This window comes from Hippocampus bargibanti, linkage group LG07 (assembly GCF_051943395.1).
Source record: "Hippocampus bargibanti isolate YZ-2025 linkage group LG07, ASM5194339v1, whole genome shotgun sequence".
In the NCBI taxonomy this organism is placed as follows: domain Eukaryota; kingdom Metazoa; phylum Chordata; class Actinopteri; order Syngnathiformes; family Syngnathidae; genus Hippocampus; species Hippocampus bargibanti.
The window spans coordinates 9,209,648-9,230,442 of NC_142740.1; the positions used below are offsets into that span (position 1 = coordinate 9,209,648).

Genomic DNA, 20,795 nt, shown 5'->3' on the forward strand with positions numbered 1-20,795 from the left:
CCCAGAAAACAAAGGCCAAAGCAGAATGTCACTGAAGTTACACACATCCAAAGCAGCTCTTGCATTGACATAATTCAATGGTGTCATTAGCATACCAGTGATAAGTACATTCAACACTGGGGTTGTGTGGCTGGCTAGCTGTACTTGATAAAAGAAAAACTACTGTTATACGTCAGAAATCCCAACTGTTTTTGAGTCCCACATTCCAAAAATGGTTAATTGAAGGCAAGATTTTAATTTGCTTCAGGCTTAGCGAGTAACAGGCCACTGTACATTATGTATTGAGAATGCAATAAAAATAATAATAACTCCATGACAGATTCGGAGGGGAAAACGTCATCAGACTGCATTTGATAGAAATATTTTATATGCACATCCTTACTGACACCATTTTTTTTGTTACCTAACTGACATCAGAAAAACGTTTTATAGCATCTAAAATACCCACAACACGCAAGCTGATACTTTTAGTCAAATGCAAAACACCAATAAAAATGACTAAAGTGACCCAAAACTGCCACAAAACGCACTCGGAAATGGCAAGATTCAGTCCCGCCCCCTTCTTCGTGATGTCACGCCAAGATACTCCTCCACAAAATGCCTTGTTCCAGAATCAAAACAATGGCTTCAGAGAGTTCAGATTGGGAGAAGATGCTTTCTTGTTACTCATTCAGTTATGAATATGATTCAAATAGTTCTGAAGAGGAAAGCATAAATATTTGCAATCGATTAAAGAAGTCCTTCCGTATCCATTCAGGCCATCTGGACTCCAATGTAGCGTCCCAGAAAATGCACAAGATGGCGCACCAGCTCTGTTGGAAATGGGCTGATTTGTCTGCTGGGAATTTGTGTCAACTTAACAACTTCTTTATGTTCTATATTCGATCCAAGATGGCGCCGCGGATGGCAGCCTCGGTGACACGCTCCCTAGTATTGTTCCTGGTTTTGTCATTTTCATTTGTTTTTTGCGATCCTACGCGACTCAGTTACACGAGGGAAGAGTTACTGAGCATTGGGGAATCCACTCTTGGACTATTTTCACCGACACACCAAAATCTACAAGGTTTTTCGGGGCTGCTCGCGAGCGGCGTAGCAGCTCTGTACGGAGCTTTGAGACGCCGGCGTAGGAGGGGGAAGCGAGCCGGCGTTCTCGTCAAGCTTCGGCAGCGTGGATTTCGAACGCCGCTCCCATCGATCCACCTCGCTAATCTACGCTCACTACCAAACAAGATGGACGAACTTCTGCTTCTCACAAAGACCAATAAAACGTTTGCCCGCTCTGCTGCGCTGTGCTTCACTGAGACTTGGCTCAGTGACCGCCACCCGGATTCCGCACTACACCTACCCGGATTCCGTCTCCTTCGGGCCGACCGTGATACGGAGCAATCGGGGAAATCCAAAGGCGGTGGACTATGCTTCTACATCAACGAAGAATGGTGCACCGATGTCACGATACTCGACGCACACTGCAGCCCTGGTTTGGAATCGCTGTCTCTCAACTGCAAGCCATTCTACTCGCCACGTGAGTTCGCTTCCTTTATTCTCGTTGCCGTGTACATCGCGCCACAAGCTAATGCTAACGCGTGTATACAAACGCTAGCGGACCATGTAAACCATCTCGAACTAAAATATCCAGAATCACCCCTGATCATTTTGGGCGATTTTAATCAAACACGTTTGAACCGTGAACTTCCCAAATATAAGCAGAATATTGACTGTTTCACCAGAGGAGAAAACATTCTAGATCATTGTTACACAGCACTCAAAGGCGCATACCGGTCTGTTGCGCATGCAGCATTGGGTCTTTCTGACCACTATTTAATCCACTTAATTCCCACATACAAACAGAAACTCAAATGTGTAAAACCGGTAGTCAAGACAGTTAAAACATGGACAGATGAAGCAAAGTTATCGCTACAAGAATGCTTAGACTGCACTGATTGGAGCGTCTTTGAAACTTCAACGGGCACATTGGATGAATACACAGACACTGTAACATCATACATCAGTTTCTGTGAGGACATGTGTGTACCAACAAAGTCCTTCCGCTCATTCAACAACAACAAGCCATGGTTCACTCCCAAACTCAGGCAGCTTAGGAAAGAGAAAGAATCCGCATTTAAAAGCGGCGATCGAGCAGTTTACAAACTCGCCCGAAACAGGCTGACGAAGGAAATTAACATCGCAAAGAAAAGTTATGCGGAGAGGCTTAACAAACAGTTCTCCGCTAACGACTCTGCATCGGTGTGGAATGGCCTGAAAGCAATAACAAATTATCGTTTACCTTCCCCCCAAGCAGTGTACAACAATGGTATGGCTGATGAGTTAAATACATACTTTTGCCGATTTGAAAAGGACACCACCATTTCTCCGGTCTGCCCACCATTACCAGAAACTACCGTATCTCCGCCCTCTGCCCTACAGATCCACGAACTGGACGTTAGACGGCTCTTCAAGCAGCAAAAGATCAAGAAAGCTGCAGGACCTGACAGAGTGTCCCCCTCCTGCCTGAGAGTCTGCGCTGACCAGCTGGCTCCGGTCTTCACACAAATCTTCAACAGATCCCTGGAGCAGTGTGAAGTCCCATCCTGCTTCAAACAGTCTACTATCGTCCCAGTTCCAAAGAAACCAGCACCCTCGGGATTGAACGACTATAGACCTGTCGCTCTGACGTCTGTGGTCATGAAGTCCTTTGAACGCCTCGTGCTGAACCACCTAAAGAACATCACCGGACCTCTGCTAGATCCTCTTCAGTTTGCCTACCGGGCAAACAGGTCTGTGGAGGATGCAGTCAACATCGGACTGCACCACATCCTCGACCACCTTGACAACACAGGAACCTACGCAAGGATCCTGTTTGTGGACTACAGCTCTGCGTTCAATACCATCATCCCAGAACTCCTCATCCCCAAACTTCTCCAGCTTGGTGTGTCCCCCACGATCTGCCAGTGGACCCTCAGCTTCCTGACAGGACGGACACAACAGGTCAGACTGGGAAATATATCATCCACAACACGAACCACGAGCACTGGAGCCCCGCAGGGATGCGTCCTCTCTCCATTGCTCTTCTCTCTCTACACGAACGACTGCACCTCAACGCACCCAGCTGTCAAATTCATAAAGTTCGCAGACGACACCACGGTCATCGGTCTCATCAAAGACGGCGACGAGTCTGCGTACCGACAACAAGTGGAGCAGCTGGAGCTCTGGTGCAGCCGTCACAACCTGGAGCTGAACACGCTCAAGACAGTTGAGATGATGGTGGACTTCAGGAAACATCCATCACCACAGCTACCCCTCACACTACCCAACTGCCTGGTGTCAACCGTTGAGACCTTCAAGTTCCTGGGAATCACAGTCTCCCAGGACATGAAGTGGGAGGTCAACACCAACTCTATCCTGAAAAAGGCCCAACAGAGAATGTACTTCCTGAGGCTGCTAAAGAAGCATGGCCTGCCACAGGAGGTGCTGCAACATTTCTACACGGCTGTCATCGAATCCATCCTGTGTTCTTCCATCACCGTTTGGTTCGGGGCCGCCACAAAAATGGACAAAATCCGACTTCAACGGACAGTTAGGACGGCGGAAAAAAATCATTGGCACCGCCCTACCCACTCTCGAGGACTTGCACACTGCAAGAATCCAAACTAGGGCGCGGAAAATCCTACTGGACCCTCCGCACCCTGCCCACCACCTTTTCCAGCTACTCCCCTCAGGCAGGCGCTACAGATCCATGCGCACCAAATCCAGCAGACATTTAAACAGCTTCTTCCCCCAAGCCATTAACTCTTTGAACTCTTTCAACAGTAGCCAAAATGGAACTGTATAGTGCCACTTAGCAGTTTTTTTAATAATAATAATAATACATTTCATTTATAAGCGCCTTTCAGAACTCTCAAGGTCACTTTTCAGTCATTTTTTGACAACGATACTAGTGCAGCGTGTTCTACCGGAAACAAATTCCTTGTGTGTCCTACATACTTGGCAATAAAGATGATTCTGATTCTGATGTTTTTTACCGCAATTGTTAGTCTTGGAGCGACACACAACGATTCACCATCGCGTTATTTATGTAGTTTTCCTTCTAATTTCGCGATCAACCCGGTGTTTTCAGACAAAAAAAAGTGCCCAAAATGCATTGTGTCGCTTTGTCGGTCAGAGGCGTTCCTAATGTGACATAACTTCAGAAATCGTCATCAACTCGAAAACAAGACCTCCTGAATATTCAGCGCGAGTCTTAAAACGTAAAATATAGCTGTAGGCGGTGGAATCTTTGTAAAATGCACTCAGCGTGACGAAAACAAACAGCTTTCAATTGCTGTTTAACAAAATTTGTTTTGTTAGCTAGAAGTATGTCATATGTGGTGTAGATTGCGTAGCAGTATGCGATAATTGTAGTAGACTTGCAAAGTTGCTGGCGCAGTGGCGTTCCGAAGTTGCGCCTGTGGCGGTCAAAATGTAAATGGCGCAAGGTCGCGGCCCAGATACATCCCTGACTATTGGGCTACGAGCGAGTTTAAAGTTCCACACACAGTCCTGGTTCTGGTACCAGCCCTCTCGAGAGGGGGTGGACTCCCTTCCACTCTGGAGTTGCCCACGGTGAGAGGCATAGAGCATGTGTGGGCATACTCATTGCCCCCTGCCATGATATCAAAAGAAACGTTTAACCATTTTTCTGGATTTTGGATGGGAGAAAGGTGCACATTTCTCTCCATCCAAAACAGTCGTGTCAGGTGACCACTAATTGTTTACAAAAATGTGATTGTAACCATCTGGGAATGACCAATTGCCACTTGGACCTTATTGCTGAATGAGGAAGTCACTGCGGGGGAGAAGGGATGGCATGGAGAGCAGTGTAACCTGTGCACTGCTGAAAACCGTCATCTGTTGTGACTTCAAATAAATAAAACTCAAAATTTCCTTCCTGGATATGTCCGAATGGACTTGATATCCTTTTTCCCCCCGGGCCTGCTGACTCGCCGCATAACACCCCCAACTCGCCTGTAGGTAGGCATTTACTCTGGTAGACAGGAGGGTTGCTTCCCTCCTTCGGATGGGGGGATGACTCTTTGTACATATGCTATGCTGCTGAATCTCTGACTAAGAGGTGTGAGTTGCTGTGACAAGAATTGACCGACTTACTGTGGATGGGTGGATGACATCAATGTTGATGTCACTCGTCTTGAAGGCAAATCGGGTAAGGCAAGAACCGTAGAGACTTAGAGTGCATTCTGGACAATAAAGGAGAACATACAGTAAATTAAAAATACATTAAAGTGAATAGGACTTTTCAGTGTGCAACAGACATGAAATGTATGTGTGGGATTTTTAACAGCTGTGAGTAGAATCCTACTCCAAACCCCGGGAAAAATTAAGGAATCATTCTTGGAGTATGTTTATTCAGTTGTTGAAGGTTGTCAACATTAAGTCTTTTAAAGGACAACCGACGTCTCCGGACAAGTTGTGTCCATAATTTGTAAACTGGCTTCAAATGACTTGTACTGAGCATATTTTACAAAGATTGCACCGCATACAGCTATGTTTTACATTTTAAGACTCGCGCTGAATATTCAGGAAGTCTTGATTTTGAGTTGGTGACGAGTCCGTACGTGACCTCACTAAAGGAACGCCCTTGACAAAAAAAAAGACTCATTGTAGCGGTCCTTCCATCACGTCAATGTATTTTGCTGTACTTGTTTGGTCTGGGGACCTCGTGTTGCAAACAAAAGCCGCCAGAAGAGGGCGTCCAAGCGTCATATAAGGAATTTATCAGCCTGTGGAAACAGAGGTGGCCACAGGAGGTCGCCATTTTGTGCCTCTTTTTTGGGTGAGAGATTTCCCCCCAATGTTGCCTCAAAATGGCACAAATAAATTCTTTAATCGATTGCAAACATGTATGCTTTCCTCTTCAGAACTACTTGAATCATATTTATAACTGGATGTGTAACAAGAAAGCATATTATCCGAATCTGAAGCCATTGTTTTGATTCTCCAGCAATGCAAGACGTCTTGGCGTGATGTCACGAACTGGGGGTGAGACTTTCTGAAAATGCCCAATTCGCAGGTCAATTTTTTTGCAGATTTTGGACACTAAGTAATTTTTATTGGTGTTTTGCATTTGACGAAAATATCATACTGCGTGTTTTGGGTATTTTAGATGCTATAAAACGTTATTCTGATGTCAGTTAAAAAACAAAATAGTGACGTCGGTTGTCCTTTAAGCAGGGGTAGGTAACACCGGTTCCCCGAGAGACATTTCTTGCCTGTTTTAGAGTTCCCCGACTACAACACATCAGATTCAATTGATCATGAGCGTTCTGGGCTTCTACAGACCTAGTAGGTGATCTGATAAATTGAATCAGGTGTGTTGGACTAAAGAGGAATCTGAAACAGGCTGGTTATGGCTCTTGAAGGACCGGAATCTCTATGGCCACAGGAGGTCGCCATTTTGTGCCTTTAAAGAAACACAAAATATAAATCACGGAAAAGTGGAAATTTGGTTGTCAGGAACAATTGTTCAGAGCAAGCACAGGGAAACAATATGGAACCTTGCGTGGTAACGGCCTCCAATGAATTTTATACCGCCCCCAGGCATGATTGATGATAAATGATATTCAATGTTAGTGGGTATGCCCCACAAGTACCGTATTTTTCGGATTATAAATCGCAGTTTTTTTCAGTTTGGTCGGGGCTGCGACTTATAAATCGGAGCGACTTATATATGCTTTTTTTTTATTACTGTATATCATTTCACATGTTATTTTCACATTAAACCGCAAGAGCGCGCTCCAGGCCTGTGCTGATATTGTGGTGTTGAAACATCTGTGAGCCGTCAAAATCTGTGAGCGCAGAGACAGTAGCCTACACATTTCTATAACAGGTGTTACAGATTTTTCTGTAACACCTGTTATTTATAAACACAACTGAGAAGGGCTGAATAAAAATGGCACCGAAAAGAAAGTCATATTCTGCAGCTTACAAGCTGCAGACAGTGAAATATGCAGCCAAAAACGGCAATCGAGCAGCAGAAAGAAAGTTTGGAGTGAGCGAAAAACTTGTAAGGAACCGGCGAAAAGCAGAGGTTACGCTTACTGAAATGAAGAAAATAAAAAAAGCTAATCGCAGGCGAAAAGCTAGGTGGCCGCAGTTGGAGGAACGAGTTCACGCATGGGTGCTTGAACAACGTGCTGCTGGGAGAGTTTTGTCAACGGTGCAGCTGCGTCTCCATGCCCAGGTCATTGCCAAGGGAATGAATATAAACGGCTTTGCAGGAGGACCTTCTTAGTGTTACCGCTTCATGCAACGCAAACGCCTCTCTATCAGAAATCTCTATCACAAATAAATTTTCCCCAAAAATGCGACTTATCCTCCAGTGCGACCTATATATGTTTTATTCTTCTTAATTATGCATTTTTTGGCTGGTGCGACCTATAATCCGGAGCGACGTATAATCCAAAAAATACGGTAGGTTGTGAGTTGGAGAAGGAGAAATTTTGGTTGGACTTTGATGAAGTCAAACTGAACATCCCTTTATGTGTGAAAGTTGTAATTGGTGGAAACTTCAATCAACATGTTGGCGCAGGAAAAAAAGATGAGGAGGAGGTAATGTAGTAACTACAGAGGAATAAAGTTGATGAGCCATACAATGAAACTATGGCAAAGCGTAGTTGAAACTAGACTAAGAGCAGAAGTGAGCATTTGTGAATAGCAGTATGGTTTCGTGCCAAAAGAAAAGAGTACAAAATATGCAGTGTTTGCTGTAAGGATGCTGATAGAGAGGTACAGAGAAGGTGAGAAGGAACAGCATTGTGTCTGTAGATCTGGAGAAAGCGTATGACAGGGTGCCCAGAGAAGAACTGTGGTGTTGCATGAGGAAGTTCGGAGTGACAGAGAAGAAAGTCAGAGCAGGGCAGAACATGTATGATAACTAAGACAATTGTGAGGTAGCTGGTGTGAGAGAAGAGGGTGTTACAAAACAGGGTTAGATGGAGAACACTGATTCGCTATGGGCAACCCTGATGGGAAAAGCCGAAAGTAAAAAGTTCTCAATGATCACATGTGAAAAAAAAACACAAAAACGGGACACTTGTATATATGGGTTGATGCAATACAGTAAAGTCTCGTTATATCGATATTCAAGGGAGTCCGAAAAAATATCGATATAACCGGGACTATCGATATATCCGACCCTGTTTGCATGTAATTTTCTCCGTGCGTGCATAGAAATAGTATCGATATAACCGGGACTATCGATATATCCGATATCGATATAACGAGACTTTACTGTATATCAATATGCCTTTCTTGAAAATTTTACTTGCACCATGTACAGTTTTTTTTTATGAAACGGTTTTGCACATTTACATTTGCACAGTATACAGTTGACATTTTTATTTTGTTATGCTTAGAATATCTTGTTTTCTATCCTTTCACCCCCCACCCCATCCCTTTTCAATTGCTGCTGTGGACTGCAAATTTCCCCATTGTAGGACGAATAAAGGTTTTCTGATTCTGATTCCGAAATCAATGCAAAGCACCCAGTCGTGAGTGCAGCCACAGCTCATGTTAGCACCGAAAGCATGAGCTATTTAGCCATAGCAAACTAAGCTCAAGAACACCGCAAGTACAATGCAAGTTGATAAGCCCTCGGTAGACTAATCGAAGTGATTGTTTATTTCAGCACTTTTAGTTTGTCATGATGAACAGTATTATTGAGTACTTCAGTACTATCTTACAACAAGTGATATCAGAGTCAGTTTTATTTATTGTTCATTATCTGATGCAAGTTCATCTTTATTTAGTTCTAAGAATTGCTTGTTCAGTAGCCAGTGTCTTTTAATGCCGGTCCCAAGCCCGGGACCTGAGGGTTGTGTCAGGAAGGGCATCCAACAAAAAAGCTTGACCAAAACAAACATGCGAATCAAACCTCTGACAACAGAGGACATTGATTCGCTATGGCGACCGAAGGGAAAAGCCGAAAGGAAAAGAAGATCTCATGCAAGTCCACTGTTTGTACTGCTCAGAAAATTGTTCTTACTGTTTTTGATAAATTAATCTATGCACTTTCTCAGGACCTGATGCTCTATTTGTATTTTGTAATTCTTTGGTGATTCACAAATCAAATATTCACTTTCTCGGATCACTTAATCCTCTCTAGGGTGCTGGAGCCTATCCCATCTGTTCCCAGCCAATCTCAGGGCACTCAAAAACAAAACAGTGAAATTCTCCCTCGTGCTAGCAACTAAAGGTTACAGGTAGGAATGTGAATACTCTCAAATACATCACAAAGAAAATGGCTAGGATTGAATTTGTCCAAGTCTACTGAAAAAAATAATCAAATGTTATAATGCCATATTTTCTTTTATATTTTGGTCTGCCTCAATAAATCGATGAGAAGGTTTCTTCAGCCGTCATCTGTACTTGTTTTGAAGGTGTCGGACGTTTCGCCTCCTATAACCGGTAGTCAAGACAGTTAAAACATGGACAGATGAAGCAAAGTTATCGCTACAAGAATGCTTAGACTGCACTGATTGGAGCGTCTTTGAAACTTCAACGGGCACATTGGATGAATACACAGACACTGTAACATCATACATCAGTTTCTGTGAGGACATGTGTGTACCAACAAAGTCCTTCCGCTCATTCAACAACAACAAGCCATGGTTCACTCCCAAACTCAGGCAGCTTAGGAAAGAGAAAGAATCCGCATTTAAAAGCGGTGATCGAGCAGTTTACAAACTCGCCCGAAACAGGCTGACGAAGGAAATTAACATCGCAAAGAAAAGTTATGCGGAGAGGATTAACAAACAGTTCTCCGCTAACGACTCTGCATCGGTGTGGAATGGCCTGAAAGCAATAACAAATTATCGTTTACCTTCCCCCCAAGCAGTGTACAACAATGGTATGGCTGATGAGTTAAATACATACTTTTGCCGATTTGAAAAGGACACCACCATTTCCCCGGTCTGCCCACCATTACCAGAAACTACCGTATCTCCGCCCTCTGCCCTACAGATCCACGAACTGGACGTTAGACGGCTCTTCAAGCAGCAAAAGATCAAGAAAGCTGCAGGACCTGACAGAGTGTCCCCCTCCTGCCTGAGAGTCTGCGCTGACCAGCTGGCTCCGGTCTTCACACAAATCTTCAACAGATCCCTGGAGCAGTGTGAAGTCCCATCCTGCTTCAAACAGTCTACTATCGTCCCAGTTCCAAAGAAACCAGCACCCAGCACCCTGCGTCTTTAGGTGCTGAACCACCTAAAGAACATCACCGGACCTCTGCTAGATCCTCTTCAGTTTGCCTACCGGGCAAACAGGTCTGTGGAGGATGCAGTCAACATTGGACTGCATCACATCCTCGACCACCTTGACAACACAGGAACCTACGCAAGGATCCTGTTTGTGGACTACAGCTCTGCGTTCAATACCATCATCCCAGAACTCCTCATCCCCAAACTTCTCCAGCTTGGTGTGTCCCCCACGATCTGCCAGTGGACCCTCAGCTTCCTGACAGGACGGACACAACAGGTCAGACTGGGAAATATATCATCCACAACACGAACCACGAGCACTGGAGCCCCGCAGGGATGCGTCCTCTCTCCATTGCTCTTCTCTCTCTACACGAACGACTGCACCTCAACGCACCCAGCTGTCAAATTCATAAAGTTCGCAGACGACACCACGGTCATCGGTCTCATCAAAGACGGCGACGAGTCTGCGTACCGACAACAAGTGGAGCAGCTGGAGCTCTGGTGCAGCCGTCACAACCTGGAGCTGAACACGCTCAAGACAGTTGAGATGATGGTGGACTTCAGGAAACATCCATCACCACAGCTACCCCTCACACTACCCAACTGCCTGGTGTCAACCGTTGAGACCTTCAAGTTCCTGGGAATCACAGTCTCCCAGGACATGAAGTGGGAGGTCAACACCAACTCTATCCTGAAAAAGGCCCAACAGAGAATGTACTTCCTGAGGCTGCTAAAGAAGCATGGCCTGCCACAGGAGGTGCTGCAACATTTCTACACGGCTGTCATCGAATCCATCCTGTGTTCTTCCATCACCGTTTGGTTCGGGGCCGCCACAAAAATGGACAAAATCCGACTTCAACGGACAGTTAGGACGGCGGAAAAAAATCATTGGCACCGCCCTACCCACTCTCGAGGACTTGCACACTGCAAGAATCCAAACTAGGGCGCGGAAAATCCTACTGGACCCTCCGCACCCTGCCCACCACCTTTTCCAGCTCCTCCCCTCAGGCAGGCGCTACCGATCCATGCGCACCAAATTCAGCAGACATTTAAACAGCTTCTTCCCCCAAGCCATTAACTCTTTGAACTCTTTCAACAGTAGCCAAAATGGAACTGTATAGTGCCACTTAGCAGTTTTTTTTTTGGACAACGATACTAGTGCAGCGTGTTCTACCGGAAACAAATTCCTTGTGTGTTCTACATACTTGGCAATAAAGATGATTCTGATTCTGATTCTGATTCTATCCAAGAGGCTTCGTCAGCGAACTAAAGTGTGACTGGTCGTATCGGCCCTACTTATATCTCCCTAATGTCCAGACATGGCGGCGCCGGACACAGCTATGATAGGTCCCTACTCTCAGGTTGGGGGGAGCAGAGGACCACTCCCTGTGGCCTCACTGATTGTCCCGACATTCCTGACTAACGACTGGCCTATTTGCCCCACTCCCACCGGTATCACCTCATCAGCATTATGAATGTTGCCTAACCTGTGTTGCCTAAGCAGGCTATTGTATGAGCGATCAGTTTCATACAATAGCTGTTAACAGTTTGGAAGCCACTCGGTGGCAAATTTATTTTTTTACTATCCCAAATGGAAAGGAAAATTTCAATTGCATAATTTTTGGGGGTTTGCAGAATGCCCTTGTGCAAACTGAACATTTTTAAGGTGCTTTATTTAGTTGTTTTTGACAAAAATTGCTTGACCTCTACTGCTCTTTTTCAGAACGGGCGGGGACATAATTTTGACCTACACCAGCATGCAATTGAACCCAATCGAACAGATATTCAGAATGCATATCAGAAGTGCAACAGCAGGAGGCAAATGGTTTTGAAAAAAACCGACCAAACAGTGGCTACATTGTCTGTTTGAAAATTTTTACAATGTGAGCAAAGGGAAAACAAAAAAAAGAAAAGAAATAACTCAGAGATGGCGTATTTGCCACACCAAGAAACTCAAAGATTAATGATAATAATAAATAATAATGCATTTAATTTTAAAGCGCTTTTCATTGTACTCAATGAGGTTTTACCAGAGCTTAAACTGCAAAATAAAATGTACGCCTGAAGACAAGCATACATAATTGACATCAAAATAGATCTATCTAAAAGGAAGCATGAGTAAAAGAGACTAAAACATTGGAAAAAGCATGGCAGAACGAGAGTTTTTACGCGCTGATTTGAAGGATTAGAGGTGAGTATAGTTGTGGTAGAGCGTTCCAGAGGGTGGGGGCGGCTACAGAAGAATGGGTGTCAGCTTCTGAGTCTGACAACGGGGATGTCAAAGACATTTGTGTTAGAGCTGGGGTGGGGCGTCCAGGGGCGTGATATTCAAATCAGGAAGACTATGTTTTACTAATGTATGACTTAAAATTGCATATACAGTAAAGTCTCTTTATATCGATATCGGATATATCGATAGTCCCGGTTATATCGATACTATTTCTATGCACGCACGGATAAAATTATATGGAAACAGGGTCGATATATCGATAGTCCCGGTTATATCGATATTTTTTCGGACTCCCTTGAATATCGATATAACGAGACTTTACTGTACTCACAATAAATAGCTTGGCAGTGGGCTGAAGAAGTTGGGAATCGGTCATGAATGGCTACGGCCCCTGCCGGCAGCAAAAGATAATCTTCCTTTGTTCGAGCCGGTGTCTGACCGAATATCTCACACCCCCCCCCCCCCCACCCCACTATATAATCCTCACCATTCATTCTTTGTTAAGTTTCACGATTTGGTGTAGTCGATTTTAAAATGGATGCGGCATGTGCTGAGGTTTTATTTCCTTGGGTTAAAACAATGCTCTCATTTAAGGAGAATATTTGGAGTGTGTAGTTTCTTCCCACTTCTTCCTTATTGTTTGCTTTTCACAACTACAGTATTTTCTTTTAACAACTAAGGCATCAGGGCATGAAACAGTGAGCCACCAGTCTTGTCGTTCTGTCTCGCCATGTCGGTCATTGTCAGTTTATGTTCCTCTGGATGGCTTGTAACTGGGAAAACAAGTCCCTTGTGTGTTTTACATACTTGGGCAATACATTTGATTCATATTTTAACTTGGGGTTGCATTCAATTGTTTAATTAACATACAACCTGAGAGGTATTTGTTTATGATGTCCTCCATCCTGATAACCACAGCCTTTCGATGCTCAAAGTCCTCCTCTGAAATCCCATTCTGCCTGGCTGCTTCCAGAACAGCTGTGTCGATGGCTCTTAACTGTAAGGTACTAGGGGGTGGCAGGGCACGGAGTTCATTTTCCTCCAGTTTTTCCTAAAATGGCAGCAAGAAAACTGATTTTTACCCAATCTAACAGAAAACAACTATTTTCAGTGGAAGAGAAAATTCATCTTTTGGACACATACAAAATATTGCATTTACCTACCGTTATGTTCTTCTTGTGTCTCTTCTCCTTTATGTGTTTGTGTGCTGCTTGAATGTGCTCAATATGAACTGAACACAGCTTGCATATGTATTGATACTTCGGGTATTCTGGGGATTGCTGCGAAAACAGAAATTTTAAATATTCCACCTGCAAATATTCCCTTATAACAACAGTTTGCCATTTCAGTCAACCAATTTTAAAATATTCAGGTTTCACTTAAAGGACAACCGACACCATTTTTCGTTTCGTAACTGACATCATAAAAACGTTTTGTAGCATCTAAAATACCTAAAACACTCAGGCTGATATTTTTAGTCAAATGCAAAACACCAATAAAAATGACTTAAAGTGTCCCAAAACTGCCACAAAATGAGCTCGGAACTGGGCAGACTCAGAAAGTCCCGCCCCCTTGTTCGTGATGTCACTATTGGTCACACACTGCCTTGCTCCAGAATCAAAAATGGCTTCAGAGAGTTTAGATTTGGAGAAGATGATTTGTTGTTACTCATCCAGTTATGAATATGATTCAAATAGTTCTGAAGATGAAAGCATAAATATTTGCAATCCATTAAAGAAGTCCTTCTGTATCAATTTGAGCCATCAGGACTCCTATGTAGCGCACAGAAAATGCACAAAATGGCGCACAACCTCCATTAGAAATGGGATGATTTCTCTGCTGGGAATTTGTGTCAACACCTTAATGCGTTTTATCGCAATTGGTCGTCTTGGTGCGACATATTAGCGCTCTGTTCAAGCTTCAGCTGTTGTTCAAGCGCTACATAAGCGCTACATGTATGCAAAGGTAACATCCGACATATGACCGGCTCGTCTTACGACCAGCCGTACCTACGACCATGACCTCCAGACACACGATTCACCATTGCGTTCTTATTTCGCGATCAACACAGTGTGTTCAGACGAAAAAAAGTGCCCAAAATGCATTGTGTGTCGCTTTGTCGGTCAGGGGCGTTCCTAATGTGACGTCACTTCAGGAATCGTCATCAACTCGAAAACAAGACTTCCTGAATATTCAGCGCGAGTCTTAAAACGTAAAATATAGCTATATGCGGTGGAATCTTTCTAAAATGTGCTCAGTAGAAGTCATTTGAAGTGATTTTACAAATTATGGACGCAATTTGTTCGGAGGTGTCGGTTGTCCTTTAAGCAATGAAATTGGGTCTTGTGAATGAATTATCATGAACAGGTTAATTTTACCCATACTTTTAAAAGTCTGTGAATATAATCTCTGTAAAGACGTTCCTCTGCCTGTCGGAGGCCAAGCTGTTGCTCTGTCAGGGGTCCTTCCATTGTAACTGGCCGCACTGATGTGCACCCCTAAACAGTATGATGCATCAGTGCTGCAGCTTTCAATCCTAAAAAACAAGAGATTTATTAGCAGGCATTTCGTGAAAAAGAGGTAAAAGTTGGGCGGCCCGGTAGTCGAGTGGTTAGCACACCGGCTTCACAGTGCAGAGGTCGCTGGTTCGCGTCCCAGTCCGGCCTCCCTTTGTGGAGTTTGCATGTTCTCCCCGGACCCGCGTGGGTTTACTCCGGGTCCTCCGGTTTCCTCCCACACTCCAAAAACATGCATGGCAGGCAGATTGACCACTCCAAATTGTCCCTAGGTGTGAGTGTGAGAGTGACTGTTGTCTTTGTGTGCCCTGCGATTGGCTGGCAACCAATTCAGGGTGTCCCCCGCCTCGTGCCTGAAGACAGCTGAGATAGCTCCAGCAACCCACGCGACCCTAATGAGGAATAAGCGGTACGGAAAATGAGATGAGATGAGAGGTAAAAGTTGATAGTGATTCTTGAAAACCCACCGTGACACTTGTCATTTTCAGGAGCTTCGATTAAACTATTATTGGTTTCTAAGGTGACGAGATCTAGTCTCTTTATTTGCAACTCGGCCGCTGTCTGTAGAAAACAGTCTATGGATTTCAGCAAAGAAACATTTATTTACCTCTTTTACTGAAACCTGTACTTCCAGTCAGTATATTTAACCTTGATGACCATTTCTTTTCTGTGTCCAATGAATCTTTGCCTGGTACTTTTAAACGGACATCATCCTTTGAGGCACGGGGGTTTTCTTTGTTGCACTTGAAAGATACAGTGCATTCTCTCTGTGCAGCTTCCTTCACCAAACTGTGTAAGGACTTGGGTACTTTAGGATGCGTTTGCTTGTTTGACTTTACAACACAGGTGTCAAAGTCAAGGCCCGGGGGCCAAATCCGGCCCGCCACATCATTTTTTTTGGCCCGTGAAAACAAATCAAACGTGTGAAATTCCATGATGCTTGCTAAAATCCTCCATAACCATAACAACAGTCATTATTCTTGACTTCAGATTTGAAAACTAGTTATTCATTAATTTGTTATGCGCTCTATATGTAATATGTGGATCGGATTAAACATTCTAATGACTTCCCCAAATTCATAACGGCCCTCGAGAGGAAACCATAAGTACAATGTGGCCCGCGGCAAAAAATGCCTTTGACACCCCTGCTTTACAACATACAGAGAATAAACCATCCCGAAAGTGATGCTCTTAGTCTTTTTGGTAAATTTAACACCATGACAAGGAGAACTCAGAAGGTAGACGACCAAAAGTCTGGGCAAAAGTGGGGAGTAAAGTAAATTGCATGGTAACCTCAACATTCTGCATTTTATTAAAATAAGCACGATTGTGGGTAATGTCTCCAACTAGAGTGACAATTAATGAACTCATTAACTGCCAGACCATGTGCAAAAATGTGTCCACTCCAGTGCCAGGGTTTTTTGTCGTTTTCACTAAAATTGCAGGACCCACAGAATATTGAATTTTAGGACTACATAAACACTCAATGCAGAGTAAGAAACCTTAGACTCTCTTCTTTCATCAGAAAAAAATGTTTATTTCGAGCTTACTTGATTGTAGAGTTATCTGCATTGAAAGTGTGGGTGGGTGTACAAAATGTAAATGCTGGCCCCTCGTGGTGGGAAAAACATTGCCAGAGGTCTGACCGAGGCTTCAAACGCACCACACGTAAGAAAAAACAAAACCCAGTGTTAGAAACCTTGGACTCTTCTTTCATCAGAAAAAAATAATTTGTAGCTTATTTGATTATGGAAATATTGGCTGTCAAAATCAGGTGGTTCACCTCAAAACACTTGATTTTGACCAAGAACCAGAGAAAATGAGCTTTATCTGCAGAGAAGCAAATTCAAGCAGAACTGTGATCATGAACCATATTTTTTTAACTTCGAGTGATACCTTACACAAGTCAATAGTTGTTTACTTCTATGAAACAACAAAAGAAATAATGACTTTTGATGACAAAACTACATTACATTTACTTACTTATTTATGACATCAGAATCAGTACCAGAAACACAGAACAAAAATTAGAAAGAAAAAAAATACAGATATGACCATTTATTTGAACTATTTACAGGTGTGTGCATAAGCTACATACAGGTATGTGTGTGTTTGCGTGTGTGTGTGTATTTGTGCGTGTGTGCGTGTATGTTCAATAGTTCTTTTTAGTTTAGTAGTGTGTGGTGGAGCTCTCTCCAAGGTGCAGGGGGACTGATCAGGACTTGCAATAAAGTCTTGTCTCACTCTTGGAGCCCCGCTGTGTGCAGACCCTACAGTCTCTGGTTGGTCGTGCCTTCTTTGGTGGAGGAGCGATGGGCACCAGCTGATGCTTCTTCATCTGCCTTTTAGCACTCTGTGTGGGAGTCGGAGGGGATACCCCACTTGGTCCAGGCTCTGTAGAAACATTTACTAACATCATCATACTGTACCATTTTCATTTCACAGCATCAAATAGGTAGGTTCAGCAAGTCCTGAAGAATGAATGACTCTCTGTGTCTTTGTTTTGTCATATTATCTTTGTTCTGTCATATTTCTTTTGACTTCAAGACAGCGCCGCGAGATTGGCTGACTTTCCAGCAGCTAATGCATGTTGTTTTTCTACTTTCATTCCTTTCATCACTTTGCTGCTGTGAAATGTAAATTTCTCCTCTGTGAGACTAATAAAGGCAAATCCAATTCAATCCAAGGCATCAAAAGTACTCTTGATCCATAGCAATAGCATCACGTGTTATGTCACAGAGGGATCCCAGCCAAGGGAAATTACAACAGAGCAAATTGAAACAGATCAGCCAGGGGTCAAGGGGGCCGTAAATTTATGAATGCAAGATTGCATGTTAAATATCTGCTACATTATTATACAAATAGCATTGATTACGTTGATAGAGGTTTTTCACAAACTTTGGTCATTCCCCAACGGGTCTTATTCAAGTAAGTTAGTTTCGTATTATAAATCATAATTAAAATCGTGGTATACTCCAGGTCAACAGTCATAAACATGTCCTATCATAATTTCCTTCATTAGAATAATAACTTATGAATATGAATGGCTCACCAGGTAAGTTTGTAATTCTGCTTTCTCAATCTTTTTTTCTCTCCATGTTTGCTTCCCTCATAATGCTGTTTGAGTGACAGACAATCTTTGCCACCATAGTTCATCACTTTTCCATGGCAAAGACTGCAAAGGGCTATCCCCGGTCGGATTTTTAGGTTTGAATATGAAATCTGAAAGCGGGCATCCGTCGACTTGTTTTTCTAAGCATGCCTAATTCCATGAATTCTTTATCCCTCCATCCAGAGACGTCACCGTTCCACTATCACTCGTGTGTCGGATATCTCTCTTCCACAACATCTTTACAACGTGAAAAGTCGTGTGCTCTCCCGAGCGAGCAAGCACACATAACACGTGCACGTAAACTTACATCAAAACAAAAAAAATATATATATATATATATAAACTACACTGTTTATACTGTTGACACATTAAACATACAAGTGCCAAAAATGCGACAATGTTTCGCGCAAGTTTACTGGCGAAAAGCGTGGTAAGGGGGCTGCTATATTTGTTTTCTCGTTTCACCGCGCACAGTCTTGCGGCATTCTACTCCCGAGCGATCCCGATCGTCAACGGAAGCAACTGACATCGACCAAAACACACGAAAGCATGCTGACTCAAGCACTACGCATTCTGATTATCCTATCACCCTTCAAAACAAATGTTTTAGCGGTTGTATACGGAAATAAAAGAACTTTTATATGAAAATAGAAAATATCACTTTGGCGGAAAAAAATAGCGGAATTTCGCTAAATAGTGGAAGTCTGGGATCCCTGGTCACAGGATGAACATAACAGTACATAACTCGACAAACTGGGCTTTTTGAACAAAACTGATCTGAACCATAACAGATTATTACAGGAGACAAACAAAATAAAACTAACACACATTAATGCACACCTGGACTTCCAAGTGGGTGGTCTGGCCTGGTTCTGCTGGATTATCGCAGATCGGGTGAAGTATCCCGGCTGCTCGTTGAGCCCGACAGAAGACACTCATCGGAGGAATCCGGATCCGAGTCGCCCGACAGATATGCTTAATTAGTTGTGCAGCTATGCTGCCAGTGCACTGCTTGTAATTGTGACTAAAACACTTCACCATGATCTCCGCTCAATCCTTCATTCAAACACTGAAGGAAAGCCCGCCTCCCCCGTGGTCTTCACGGGGCGATCAGAAGGTGCTTTTCTTTTAAGGAAAGCTCAACTGTTGCCCCCTCGTGGGAGGGAAATACATTGCCTAGTGTTCTGAATTTCACAAACAAGATTCACCCTCCCGGAAAAAAAGCAAAACCCGAATAAACTCGGGAATGGCGCACCACATCACACTTTTCAATTCCTGAATAATGGCAGCAAATGAGTCTACACTGTAATATTATTCTGCCGCTCAAATAAGATTGTAAAACTGAAAAAAATATAATCTGTGTACTGCAGATACAACAAATTAAAAAATGCCTCATCGTAATTAACACCCAAAGACCTTGTTCATTCATTCATTATCCGAGCCGCGTTATCCTCACTAGGGCCGTGAGGGTGCTGGAGACTATACCAGCTGTGTTTGGGCAGTCGGCGGGGACACTCTGAACCGGCTGCCAGCCAATTGCAGGGCACACAGAAACAAACAACCATTCACACTCACTCGCATCTATAGACAATTTTGAGTGTTCAATCAGCCTGCCATGTGTGTTTTGGGAATGTAGGAGGAAACTTCACACAGGGAACATTGTTCTTGGAAATTATGTAAATCTCTTGTTGCGCTGTGTAGATTTCTTTGAGTGACACAGTGGCGCCAAGGGAGCAATAAATTAAAGTAGGAACACAGGACAACACTATGAAATATAGTGTTGTCATCATCATACTATGATGCTCAACAAAAAATAATACAGCAGTAAAAAATACATTTCGAAACGCACAACAAACAACTTTGATGCTGTGAAACACAAATTTACATTATTTCGGTTCGTTGGAATTTTTTAAAAGTTAGCTCAAGTTGTGGTTAGATCTTTATAAGATTGACCATAAGTTCAACTGTTTATTTACGAGCCATGGTTGGCAAAAAAAAGACTAAGTGCGTACGTGTGCGGTTAAATTAGCAGAACTTTCAAAAGGTAAACACGAGCGATCACACGTCACACCTTCGGGTGCGGAACAAACATATTACGGCAAAAAAAGTGATCCTTGGTTTATAACAGATGGTTTGAGCTCACTGTTTGTGGGATTTGTAGTCTGGGAAAGCTAACAACAAACGCAGGGAAAAAAAACCTTGTGACGAACAAGACAAGCTAACGGGAAGTGAAACCATCACCCAGTTGTGGGACAGCAAGCCTCCAAAGGCATAGTTATCGGCTCTGCTCTGTAAGAAAAATGTACAAAAGGATTAACTTACTTTGAAGCTCTAAAGACGATTTAAGATTATTATTTTGTTGCCTTCATGGTTCTGTTCAACATGTTTTGCCGAACACACGGCCTGGTCATTACAGAAGCACTTGACGCAATGTTCATAAATTACACCGCTGCATTGTGGGAGCAGTAGTGACGCAAAAGGGGGGCATGTACAATGACGCGTTCATATCCTCCATAATGTGGGGTTTCCTATAACTCAGTTGTAAACGTTTTTTTTGTTACACGTGTGTGGGTGTTTGTCTGTGTGTGTGCGTGTACAAAATGTCATCCCACCCAAAAATGTTTTTTAATTCCAGCATTCCCAGTATCCAAAACCTTATCTGACAAATCAAGTAAAAGGCTAAATAT

General features: G+C 43.3%; 1 protein-coding gene across 10 annotated transcripts in view; it reads right to left on the reverse strand.

Annotated features, from left to right (window-relative positions):
- tut4 (terminal uridylyl transferase 4) overlaps nucleotides 1-20,551 on the reverse strand; it is a 78,668-nt gene extending 58,117 nt beyond the window's left edge. For 6 of the 10 annotated variants that reach the window (XR_016115519.1, XM_089000520.1, XM_089000518.1 and 3 more), the window contains exons 1-5: nucleotides 20,431-20,551; nucleotides 14,865-15,016; nucleotides 13,644-13,760; nucleotides 13,354-13,531; nucleotides 5,143-5,231 (exon numbers count right to left, since the gene is read on the reverse strand). Coding sequence is in view for 8 of the 10 variants with exons in the window: in XM_089000520.1 (XP_088856646.1) it covers nucleotides 5,143-5,231; nucleotides 13,354-13,531; nucleotides 13,644-13,760; nucleotides 14,865-14,951 (471 nt within the window). In the remaining 2 variants the exon portion in view is untranslated. Of the gene's footprint in view, nucleotides 1-5,142; nucleotides 5,232-13,353; nucleotides 13,532-13,643; nucleotides 13,761-14,864; nucleotides 15,017-15,100; nucleotides 15,389-20,430 lie in introns of those variants that run through there. The other 4 variants (XM_089000517.1, XM_089000521.1, XM_089000525.1 and 1 more) reach the window with 4 other exon arrangements.
- Nucleotides 20,552-20,795: the final 244 nt, after the last annotated feature.